General features: G+C 35.1%; 2 protein-coding genes across 4 annotated transcripts in view; one reads left to right on the top strand and one right to left on the bottom strand.

The window, feature by feature from the left end:
- The window catches only part of LOC149791528 (beta-1,3-galactosyltransferase 5-like), a 258,369-nt gene that overhangs the window by 25,545 nt on the left and 220,603 nt on the right, over positions 1–12,221 (bottom strand). The gene's annotated exons all lie outside the window — the stretch shown is intronic.
- LOC149791531 (uncharacterized) lies at positions 1,186–11,281 on the top strand. Of its 2 annotated transcripts, none has more exons than XM_089970052.1 (2): positions 1,186–1,543; positions 8,394–11,281. In XM_089970052.1, the coding sequence occupies exon 2, from the start codon at positions 8,718–8,720 to the stop codon at positions 9,918–9,920; it is 1,203 nt and encodes a 400-aa protein (XP_089826178.1). In that variant the 5' UTR covers positions 1,186–1,543; positions 8,394–8,717; the 3' UTR covers positions 9,921–11,281. The 2 variants fall into 2 exon arrangements, with proteins under 2 accessions (XP_089826178.1, XP_089826179.1); XM_089970053.1 differs by lacking the exon at positions 1,186–1,543 and adding an exon at positions 3,949–4,131.

The raw sequence follows: 12,221 nt of genomic DNA, 5'->3' as shown, positions 1-12,221 counted from the left end.
TTCTGACTAGTGGTCTATTATATTTATTTATGAACAGACTACTGGGCCAAAGTGTTTTACGATATGCTTTCTTACGCTTTTCTTCGTGCTGCCTCCTTTAAAGCAAGAATACAGCATAACCAATTTCAGCTGTTTCCTTTCAAAGTTTCAAGTTGCTTTGACTCAATATACACATGATCGAATTTACTTTAGTTTCATTCTATTGCCAAGTATATGGTGTGTGTGTGTGTGTGTGTGTGTGTGTGTGTGTGTTGTGTTTAACGTAGCTTTAACAATTTTTCAGTCATATCGCTACGATGTCTACAGTGTAACAGTTTATAGTGATGTCTAGCACTGGGGCATCATGCCGTAGACATGTAGTATGATGTCCCACCCAGTCACATTATCCTGACACTAGGCCGACTAGTCCTATCACTAACTTCCTAATGCTGAGCGACAAGCGGGGCAGCTCTTAGTACCATTTTTGTATGTTTTTGGTATGACTCGGCCGGGGATCGAACCCACGACCTCCTGCATCCAATACGGACGCTCTAAACACTAGGCGACCAGAGCGGTTTAGTATATGGTCTTATAAATGCTGATTTTATCGTCATTACACCTCAGATGTGGACAAGTAGTGTGTGAACTCATACTTTCGATTTGGGTTTTGATATATGTCAAGGCCTTCTATATCCCATAATATTTGTTTTCCGCAATCGTCACCCGCGAATGCATGCACTATAGAGCAATGAACAATAAAAGTTGTGAAACTGTTACGTAGTAAATATCATTACAGCGAATAACTGCAGTTCACAGTCGGCCCACCTTACCAACCAATGTCAACCACAACAACTAGCCAGAATTTGCTGCCCCTTTCGTTGCAGATTGTTGATATGGTAGAGACTGGTTTGTTATTGTCATAAATACTATTTTTTATTGTTTATTGCCCAATAATATTTTTCATTGGATATAGAAATCGTCAACGTACATAAATAACAAAAATCTAAAACATAGTGATACACTATTGTATGTATATATACCCTCTCGTGCTATCCTTTCCAAGTTCCCATCTAATATCTATTTCGGCTGGCTTAGCTCTTGAACCAGTAAATACATTACAAAGCAGTTTATATAAAAAGAGCCTAAATAGATGAAAAGAGAGCAATTTGACGTCCTGTAAAATCCCGGATTATTTAGTACGAAGTAAGACTGTGCTCAGGACTTTGCTCGTTTTAAATGCGGATGAATTCAACATTTTCTTTAGACTCTCAATTACATTATGTAATGCTTCCGTGTACTGGAATAATAACAACTATGGAAGAATGACATGTAGGGCGATTGGTTGTATTTCTTGTATAGGCGTGTATGGTTATGATATAATAACCGCATATGAAACGTAAGTTCACATCTGACAGCTGTCCACACACATCAATGCTTTTACTCAATACCGGATGATTTCAAACGAAAAATCAAAAGTTGAGAGTGTTCCTATTTCAAGATGTTGATTTCATTTTCTTCGGAGACAAACAATAGGCGGTTCTGAATTAGAGACGTTTATCCTTGGGTAAGTCTGAATTTTAAGTATTGGTTATTTTGATTATTTTAATTCTTTTTCTTTTAGCAGTTGTTCCTATTACTATAAAACCTGCAATGGGCGGACGACTTCATATTACGGCTAAGTTTAATGTACAGTTTAAGCGCATCAAACTATTTTTTTTAATGAAATTAAATCTCTATTTTTTTTTTCATCTACTGTATGAATTAAAACAGCAAGACTGTCCTGTTCTAAAGAAATTGATATGGGTTTTATAATCAATGTGATAAAGTGTCAGTAATGTAAACGTGCATACGGAGTCATGTTTCGAACACGTCACGCAAAGAACAGGCACATATAAAACATCTCTAGACAATCTTTCAGTTTTTAAATCAAAGGTCTAAAGTATTTTAATTATTTTCCCGAAATTGTAGTACATAAGTTTAGGCATTATCATAAACGTACAGAAAGATAGATACAGACAATGTCACATAATGGTTGGGCTGATTCATTCTACTTCTTCTTTGAGTGTGAATTCTTTAGGGAGAATACAATGAACGTGATTAAGAGTATTATTACATAACACCGAATACTTTGAAATTTCAACGGCTAATGACAAGATAGAACAAACTAGTAGCAAAATATTTAAGCATATTTCTTTGAAAAATTATTAACGAATTACAAACTGATAGCTTAGCTACAGACGAAGATTTCACATTCCAACGTCTGCGACTCTTTTAAATATTATGTTAAACATATTAGAAGCATTTCATTTAAGTCATTGAATACTTCTCCTCAGATACTCCCTGGACTTGTTATATTTATATAACTCTCTCTTTGTCTCTTCTCTCTCTCTCCCTCTCTATCACACAAACACACACACACACACCATTCGGTAGCTCTACAACGTTTTTTAAAAAAATCCTTTGATTAGATTAGCACTTAGTGACAAGGAACAATATAAAGCACCTGCAAAAGTAATTAAAAACAGATATAACTTTAATTCTTTTTCTGTTTTCAGTGTTTGCAGCAACTTTTGATTATAAGCAGTTATCTTCCCTATTAACTGAGTCGGGTAAACCTGATGTTATCAACAAGTTAACTTATCCGCATGCATTGTTTTGATCTTTGCGTGAAGGCTGTTTGTCATAGTAATGTGACCTGACATGAATTATTTAAAGGGGTCTTAACAGAAAAGGAAGTTAAAGCAGAATATTTTTTTTTACACTATTCATTATATCATTTGTAAATATATGAAAGAAAATCAGCCTAAAACCAGAATTGCTTATTTGCATGTTAAGAAGAAATAGTATCTACCATAATACGGGATGAACACAGTAAATGCTTGACTCTTGAGGTGTTAGGCTTTAATTTGGGTATTTTAAGTTTTACAACTTCTTTAACAATTTGACAGAGTGAGGGCATCCGTAGGAATGATTCCCGAAATTTGAGGTGCAAAGTAGGGCAAGCGTACTGAGTGGAAAAAAGAGTACCCTCGTTTCCAAAATGGCCGATACCAAATATTCAGTTCATGTAATATTATCACCGTATATAACTTCTTATTCTGTTATACAATCTTGGACGTCTCATTTAATTTAAATCTCTATTCTCTGTTTGAATACAGTAAAAGAGAACTTTCGTCAGACACATCTTGAATGATCTAAATCTCACACATACCACGTGAAATTAGTAACTGTTTAATTCACTTTGAACAACATTATTAATGATCACCTCAAGTTAACTTTAAATTATAACTTTAGTTTTTATATGCATTATTGGGCGTTCATAACAGTGTATGAATACAATTTTATTTTTGCTTTAAAGATATTTGAAAATGGAGTTCTCAAAGCGTCTTAATATGGCAATTAAATTTAACAGTTCCTTTGTTGTTTGTGCTGTTAATGACTCTTAAGGCTTATGCCACGATTGAAATAAAAACCCCATAAAAGTACACGCATTTAACCTCTTTATAGTTGGACGATACCGCTACAGAACAGTTCTTGAAATAATCCTCAACATAAGGTTGCAACCAGCATTCCTTCATGCTAAGTCATCAACTATCAAACAGAAAATACACATACTCTAATGCCATTGATTACTGTGCCCAATATATTACGACATGTTTTTGTAGGCGTTCCTCAGTTCGTCTTCCACTACATTTGATCTACAGTTTACAACACTTAACTTTTGTTTTGAAAATTTAAAGTTACTTATACCCAAAATGACCCCAACTCAGTCACTAGTTTCATTCAACTTGCGTCGTATGACTGTGCGCCAGAACTTGCTGGCTCGAAATAAAACGTTAATAGGTATTCAACGTCATGTTTAGACTTTTTTTTATCACGTGTATTCACCTAGCCAATGTGGTGGACTATAGGAGTATAACACGCTGTGCTACTTACTGATCGTAGTTCTTGAATTTGGAGATGTAGGTGTGGCGGATTGTTAAGTGATACCTACAGCTGTTGTCACAAATCAAAAGCATCGCATGCCACGCATACACGACAAATTTAAAGTACTTAAAATGTCAACATTCAATGATGTTTGCTTTTCGAAATGCTGATTTGCTTCGTCCGATACACGCAATATGATGTGCTAAATTCGACCTTTAACTTTGGGTAAGAGTTTACTTTTAATTCATTTTAATCTCTTTTTGTGGATAGGTGCAAATAGTGCCGTTATTTATGAAAAGAGGACCAAATAATTCATTGCATATAGAGACTAATGTAGCAACCTTAGTCACCAAAAAGAAATCGTGAAATATTTCATCAATACCATTCAAAGTGTAAGATTGCAATCCTTCAAGAACGCTTTTCACTTCTTCAGTTGTTCTTGTGTCATAAACAGTCCTGAGCATTGTCAGTTGTGTGGATAATTCTGAATGAGTTATTACGTCAAGACATATCTAGTACAGAATAGTACCAATGTCACGTAGTGAAATTAGCTTCTGTTCTATACTTCAGTGATTATCAGGTCTTTTAAAAGTTTCCAAATTTGTCCATAGTCTTCGTTGATAAAGCAATTTTTTATTCAACTTTTAATTTACTTTGTCACTGACATTCATATCTGGCAGTATTGTATACATGTTCCTATAGCACATGTACAAATTCTAAATTACATTAGAACATCACGTGCGCGGTACTTTGCTAACTGACAGTCCTAATAAAATATGTGTTGTTCGCTAGAGGGCGACTTGGATCATACACATATCACGTGTATTGCCCTCATGCTTGTGTCCAGTGCTTCAAATAGAAATTCCATAACAGAGGCAGTCAGAGCAGTGTAGATGTCTTCATTTCTAGTGCTTTGAATATCGAATCAAATGTTTCGTCGCAGTGAAGAGATTTTTTGGAAGAGATTAGTTTACATTTTGAAGGCACTTGTTTTTATATGCCTAATTCCAAAAATATTTATGTCTGGATTAATGGTTGAATTCAGTGCGTCGGATTTGAATCTGTATGATAGCTGAAGCCTATACTAATATTCTTGGTAGTTTATTCATATTCTGAAAGTGATAATATCTGCTAGAATGGGTTAATGCTGAAACTAATTGGTTCTTCTACGGTATATTAGCTATATTTCCTGTATCTATTTCTCTATATTATTTATTTCATTAGCATTAATACATTTGCCGGTATATGGAATATAATCAAGGTATGTAGATTTATATCCATTTAAATCTTCCCCAGTATTAAAGTTCTGTATTGAACCGATTCGCTGTCAGCTGTACTAAAGGATATTAGGTAACACGAGCACTAGACCGAACTAAAAATTGCATGCAAGTTATTGAATGTGATAATGTGTTTTAATAAGCAATATAGTTTACATACTTTAGGGTTGAGTACTGCTAATTAATGTTTGTTTGAACGCACACTTCGAAATGAAATGTGTACTGCGTTTAGTTCATTCCCTGTCACATTGACAAACCTTGTATACTCAGCAATGAATCAAGTTTAGTCTTAGCCCAAATTGCAACTTAAATAACAACATTAAAGTAATTACGAAAGGGACTAAATCATTGGATCTGAAATTACCTGGGATATTTCCTTCGTCGCACCTGATCAATTCCAAACAAGACACGAGTGACGTTAGTATTCCAGTGGCTTTGAACATCAACATAAAGCTCAGCTACTATTATACCAGATTGATTGACCATTTTCGATTTTCATATCGTTTTGGAAGAGGGGTTAATTTAGATGCATCCCGCTACAGCATAAACCGAGGATTAGAGATTTCTATGGATGCCGTTTTCATACAATTTTCATATGACGTTGGTCGTGTTATTCATTGAATAGATGGGCAGTATCTCGCAAAATTGAAATACTGAATGGATAGCAATATGATTTGACACAGATTTATAGACACAAAATATCAACATTATTTTGAAGTCGCAATTAATAATCGCTACATCGGTAAGGAGCACTCACCGTAGCTCATTCTCGTACTATAATTCTAACTGTACATTTAACGTTTTTGTGTCAAAAACATCACGTGTAGAGCAAAACGTAAATTGTAAACTGAAAAGGCAAACAAATTGTATTATATTAGTTCGTGCCATCACCTATCATTTATTAGAGCTTAAAACAGCATCCCAATTAACAAACCCCTTGGTGCCGTCATAAACCCGTTGTACAGAACTTAATCGTCGATCTTGAGCGGAAGCCGTCGCAAGGATCACATGGTGTTATTACATAGGTTTGTGAGGGCAACTCTTATAAACTATGTGAAAATTTATTTTCCAGATTTTATTCAGAAACATACAAATATGGGTTTGCACTCAAACAATGCTTTATCTTTCTGTAGCATATTATTGTGAAAATGTCATTCTAAGACTGATGCATACCGGAAAACGGGTTTTAAGCCAAGGAAAGCAACAATCTATAATAGTAATATAGATGAATACCCTAAAGCATATGCATGTATATAAACAATCTGGGGATGGTTACAACAAGTAATGAATTTAGAACAAGAGCATAACCTTGGTAGAAAATTATCAGAAGGAAACACTTTATTTTGGCTGGTCAAATGAGGACAGTGCTCATTCGAGATTAGAACGTATTACCGCGTATTACTTAACGTATAATTTTATATCTTTTAATACATTTTATTCCTTGGCAACGGCTATGAAAACATGCACTGTTTTCATGTGATTGGTGGATGGAGGCAATACTCCCATTAAAGGCTATTTATTAAATAAAGGAATAGGCTTAGTTTTCTGGTTAATCTGATACTAATCAGTACCTCATTGATTTTACGTTGTACATTGTCACGATTGAACTGTTGCAGATTTAATTTTTTTAAATTAAAAGATCAAATTCATCTTTAATATGGTCGGACTGGAAGAAAGTATTGTTTCGTTTATCTCACCTCATGGTAGGATGGGTTGATATTATGTAAATACCTGAACCAACATTTTCAGAAGCTGGATCGCCTCGTGTAAGATATTAGATAGGCAAAAAGCTTGATATATGCAATTTCAAGTCTTAAAAATTTAAATTTTTTGTTTTTGTTTTGTACTAAAACTCGTATACATAATTCGAAAGTCTACTAAATCTAAAAATACGAAACTACAGGGAATCCACAGGGAATCTATATGGGGAAAGTACAAGGCGATGACATCGAGCACAGCCTATCTATTTCTAATTCTAGCACTTTTTACGAGGAACGACACAGATTAACACTCGAATAAAACAATATAATTTTTTTATAACCTAATATATTGCACCGTTCCGATAGCCAACATTCTAAATTGAAAATAAATTAACGGAAAATAAGATATAATATATTAAAATGGATTCTAAATCCAAAGAATTGAAATAAGACAACTGGGAAAAATTTTGATTTATACTTGCTGTCTCAAACACAGAAAATATACCATGCACACAATATAGCACTAATACACATAGCAAGCACTGAGACTTAGGCGACCTCCAGCAAAGGTTACAAAATTTTCAAGGGAAGGGACTTCGAGCAAGGTGAATAAAACCAGGCTCGGACGAACGACCCTATAGATAACACTAGGGAAAAATAATTACCCCATCAAAAATTTAAATTTAAATTTTTGATACAAAATTCTGTTTAAATAGAACATACAACAAATCTGAGAGGGAAACAAACAAACATAAAATACTTTTTAAATATTTTTGGAAGGGGGGGGGCATCTGTCTGGTGCTCAAAAAAAAAAAAAGATATATACAAAACTCTCCGAGTCAGATTGAATGGACTTGAGAAAACCCTTCAACTTTTGAATAATGCACAAGAAGCAAATAGCAAAACATATGTTGCAAGAGGAGATTTCTTGACAGGTGTTTTACAATCGCCTTAACATATTTATAATTACCTCCGAGGCAACGAGGAAACAATACCTTGCTTAGAGGCACTACATGGGACAAACTCTAACACGCAGCCCACTGACTATAGCCCTAAACAGTCAGCCACCTGAGGAAAATCAATAATGAAGTAATGGAGAATGTATAGAGTTACAACATATTTTGGATTTCCGAACGCCTGTCTGAAGGCATTGTTCAAATATGTTTCTCAGGTTACAACTTCTACTGGATCCTCTTAAAATTATGTAGATATGAAAGCAAGATCAACGATAATTTCAATGTTCAGATTTCATGTTATAATGATTATGTGGAGCCGTTACAATTTCTAATGCATCTTGATCACAGCTGTATTATTGCCAAAAGCTAATGGCATCTATCCAGAAACTGGTCACCCCAATTTCCTGGGCATACGTTAACACGAAGAGTGTTCATTTCACAACCAATATTGTTCATAAATATCCGAGAAAATCGTCTTTACATTTTGAATATGTCCTTTAAGCGAATCTGTTGTCGCTAATACTTTGCACCTGCACATTTCCTCTCCATTGCAGATGCGCCAAATCGATGACACTCTCAGGTGACCTCGTAATCCCGTAGATGTACCTAGCTGAAAGGAGAATAGCTTTTGAGAAAACTCTCCACTAAATCGTCAGTCTGGGTAATTTTCGTCAATACCAACGGAACAATGTGTTGATTTCTGCACTCCAGAAAAAATAAATCAAGGAATTTGTGTCATTTATTAAACTTTCTAAACAGAAAAATCGACTTTCTGAAAAACATTTATGAAGACAAACAATTAGTTAAGAACCTTTATTCAAGTTATCTAAAGTTCCTTAATTCTTTTAACATCTTAAATAAGAGTTCTCTCCTCCGAAATGAATGTGGACGCTTTAATCGTTGGTGCAGGCTTTTCTGGTTCTGTGATCGCACGGTTGCTTGCTGAAAATACAAAGCAAAAAATTCTGGTGATAGATTCGCGCGACCATATAGGCGGAAACTGTTACGATTATGTTAACCAGTTCGGAATTCGTATATCGAAGTACGGTGCTCACCTTTTCCATACCACTCGACAAGACGTATGGAATTTCATATCAGCTTTTGGTTCATGGGAACCATGGGAGCACAGAGTACTTGCCAAAATATATCCTCGAGATGGCAGTGATGACTTTGTATATGCACCAGTACCGATATGCATACAGACGATTCAAAAGCTATACGATTCTTCGGTTCAAAACGAGGAAGACATGAGACGATGGTTGGCCGAAGAAACCAGATCTATCAAATTTCAAGCGCCTTACAAGAACTCCATGGAATCTGCAGTGGCCAGGTTTGGGCATCGTATATACAATGACTTCTTTCATAGTTATACACTGAAACAGTGGGAGAAGTCCCCAGAACACCTAGACGCAAGTGTCCTTGAACGCATCCCTCTTAGGTATAACATGGACGACCGTTACTTTACTGATCCCATCCAGATGCTCCCTTCGTGTGGTTACACTGGGGTTTTCCGGGAGTTACTGAATCATCCTCAAATTGAGGTTCGTTTAAACACGGACTATTTTCAAGAACGGCACTGCTTCAATGGCGTTAACTTCACAGTTTTCACTGGTCCAATTGATGGCTACTTCGCATCACAAGGGTTAGATCGTTTGGAATATCGTTCCTTACGATTTGAGGAAGATACATTTGAAATGGGGGATACAGATACAGTAATGCAACCAGCGAGCGTGGTGAATGAGCCGAGTATGCGCGTGCCGTACACACGAACTGTGGAGTTTAAGCAATTTTTGAATCAACGATCCACACATACCACACTTGTTCGAGAATACAGCACTTCCCATGGAGACCCGTATTATCCTGTACCAAATGAACGCAACACTAAACTCTACGCCACCTATCAACAGTTGGCTGAAAATGAGACAGAAAAAGAAAGACGAACAGTTTTGTTCCTCGGACGGTTAGCTAATTATAAATATCTTAATATGGACCAGGCAATCGGAAATGCACTTGACCACTGGCAACAATGGATAAAGGATGGTATGATGAAAACCAATGATGTGAATAGAGTTTCACTGTAAAGGCTATTAGTCGCAAAGGGCACATACACGCAAACGCACTTCTAGGGTAATATTGATACAAGAAACAATGTAACATATACAAAATCAGAAACATCCGGCATTTTAAACTTCTTACTCCGCAAGATTAATTGCTCTACATCAGATATGATCTATGCAATTTGATACACCTTTATTTCTTGTTCTGATCTCTGTTATTTTGTATTATTCCTTGTTCCTGATGTCTTTTAACTCTAGAAAAGATACATGCAACGATAACCAATCCAATAGCAGCACACATGGAAGACAGATAACTTTCTTGCAAATGTATGTCCTTCCAGCATTTCGTAACATACTTTGGAATTCAAAATACTAGACGTTCTATTTTAGACGAGCAGCTGTATCGGAATATTATAATCGGATAAGTCAAACATTTACCAATACCAAAGAAATAAGAGGAATTTAAGAAGTGATGAAATAAAGATTAGTGGTTAAATTTGATACTTTGTCTTTAATGGAGTTCCAGAATCAGACAAATCTTTTTTAAAACTGCCATCGAGTTTTCACAATGAAAATAAATTCACATTAGATTATGCATTGTTTATTAAAGTGTCACACATAAAGAAGATTACAATTTATCACATAGACGGTGCAGTTTTTATATAGTATATGCAGTTTCTAATTTCAGATATCATAACGTGTTACATATCACATTATGTGATTCTGGTTGGTCTAAATAATCCCATGAAATTATTGTGCAGTGTTCTCTTTACTGAATTGATGCGATGGTCGGAAAACATTTTGCCGCCCCCCCCCCCCCCCCCCCGTCTGGAATATTTTGCTTTCAACGAACATTTGGCGGACAAGAGTCACGGAATGAAACTTGGCAAAAATGGCATCGTCTGTCCGACTATGGACAATTTACCCCTACAGGGATTTGCTTTGTCATGTATAACAATATAATCACATGCAAATGGCGTAAACCCCGAAAACAACAAGAATAAAAACGAATTCAAACTAATCAATGCATAAAAAGCATTTCGACATTTATCACACTTGAACGTTTGCTTATTTCCTTGTTTCATAATTAAATTGTTTATTAAACATTTGATTATACTTTTATTCAAGGCTTTGGTTTAATGTTAGGGTGAGGCATGTTGGGATTTCCTTTGGAGCATGTATACTTGCTTTTCTTTTTACCACTAGAATTTTATGTCAACTAATACAATGGCCAAGTAATGGTTTGCTTTAATTTTGTACATCAGAGGAAAATATGTTTTAAAGAATTTGAGGGCCAGCATTTATTTTATGAATTGGTTCATTAACGCTAATGACGTTAATGAAATAATGACCGTATGAAGGGAACAAATAAATTTCTAATAATCTGTCGGCTGTTTTTTATTATTTTAATTTCCTCATTCTGGAGCCCCATATCAAATACAATTAGAAAATGGTGACTATCCACTCATCGACATCACAATCAAGAGTCCAGAATTGATATCCTTGACCTAATACCGTACAATACAGAAAAAGTGAGCCCCGTCCGTAAGCGGTACTCTCTCTGGATCATCACATACAAGTGTCTAATTTTGTTATTGTGGATCAATACAAGGAATAATTTGATCGAATTGTTAAGAACATAAAGTATGATATAGATTTTCCTACACTGATACATGCACAAATTGCTTTAGTTACTAATCTTATGAACATTTGGTTTTGATTCCTAATGATACATTATAGCAACAAACGGCTAATGATACTGTTCCAAAGACCTGCACGGCGTTTGCGTTTCTTCTTGTTAAAAATATATAAATTATTATTCTGCGACAATCAAGGCGAAATTTTGACACGAGAACCTATGTTAAACAAACCCCTAAACATAACGTTTAAAATGAAAATGAAAATAAGTGTCAATGGTAAAACCAGCATTTAACACAGATATACATATCATTTACATAACGTTGCAAAACAAAAATACTGTTTGGTACATATTATCGTTGACTATTAGGCATACTGTGTGCACATTCAGAACATTATAGATATTTCTTTTTGGCAGTCAGCTTCACAGGTGAATTTTAGGTTACTGTTTATCATCCACGAAGATTGGTTCCGCAACAGAGGATATAACTACTGGCTTTTTAAGAGTCGATTTCCGTTATTACAAGCGAACATGGAAAAGAATTATATTCATATTTGGTGACGAAAGAGGGGCCACTTATATATATATATATATATATATATATATATATATATATATATATATATATATATATATATATATATTAGTTTTACGTGAATCTCATCGGGGCCTAAAACTGGCCCTTA

This window comes from Sinohyriopsis cumingii, chromosome 9 (genome assembly GCF_028554795.1).
Source record: "Sinohyriopsis cumingii isolate HCF-2022 chromosome 9, ASM2855479v2, whole genome shotgun sequence".
Lineage (NCBI taxonomy): Eukaryota > Metazoa > Mollusca > Bivalvia > Unionida > Unionidae > Sinohyriopsis > Sinohyriopsis cumingii.
The sequence above is the reverse complement of the archived record's forward strand: the minus strand, read 5'-3'. Positions and strand labels throughout refer to the sequence as shown.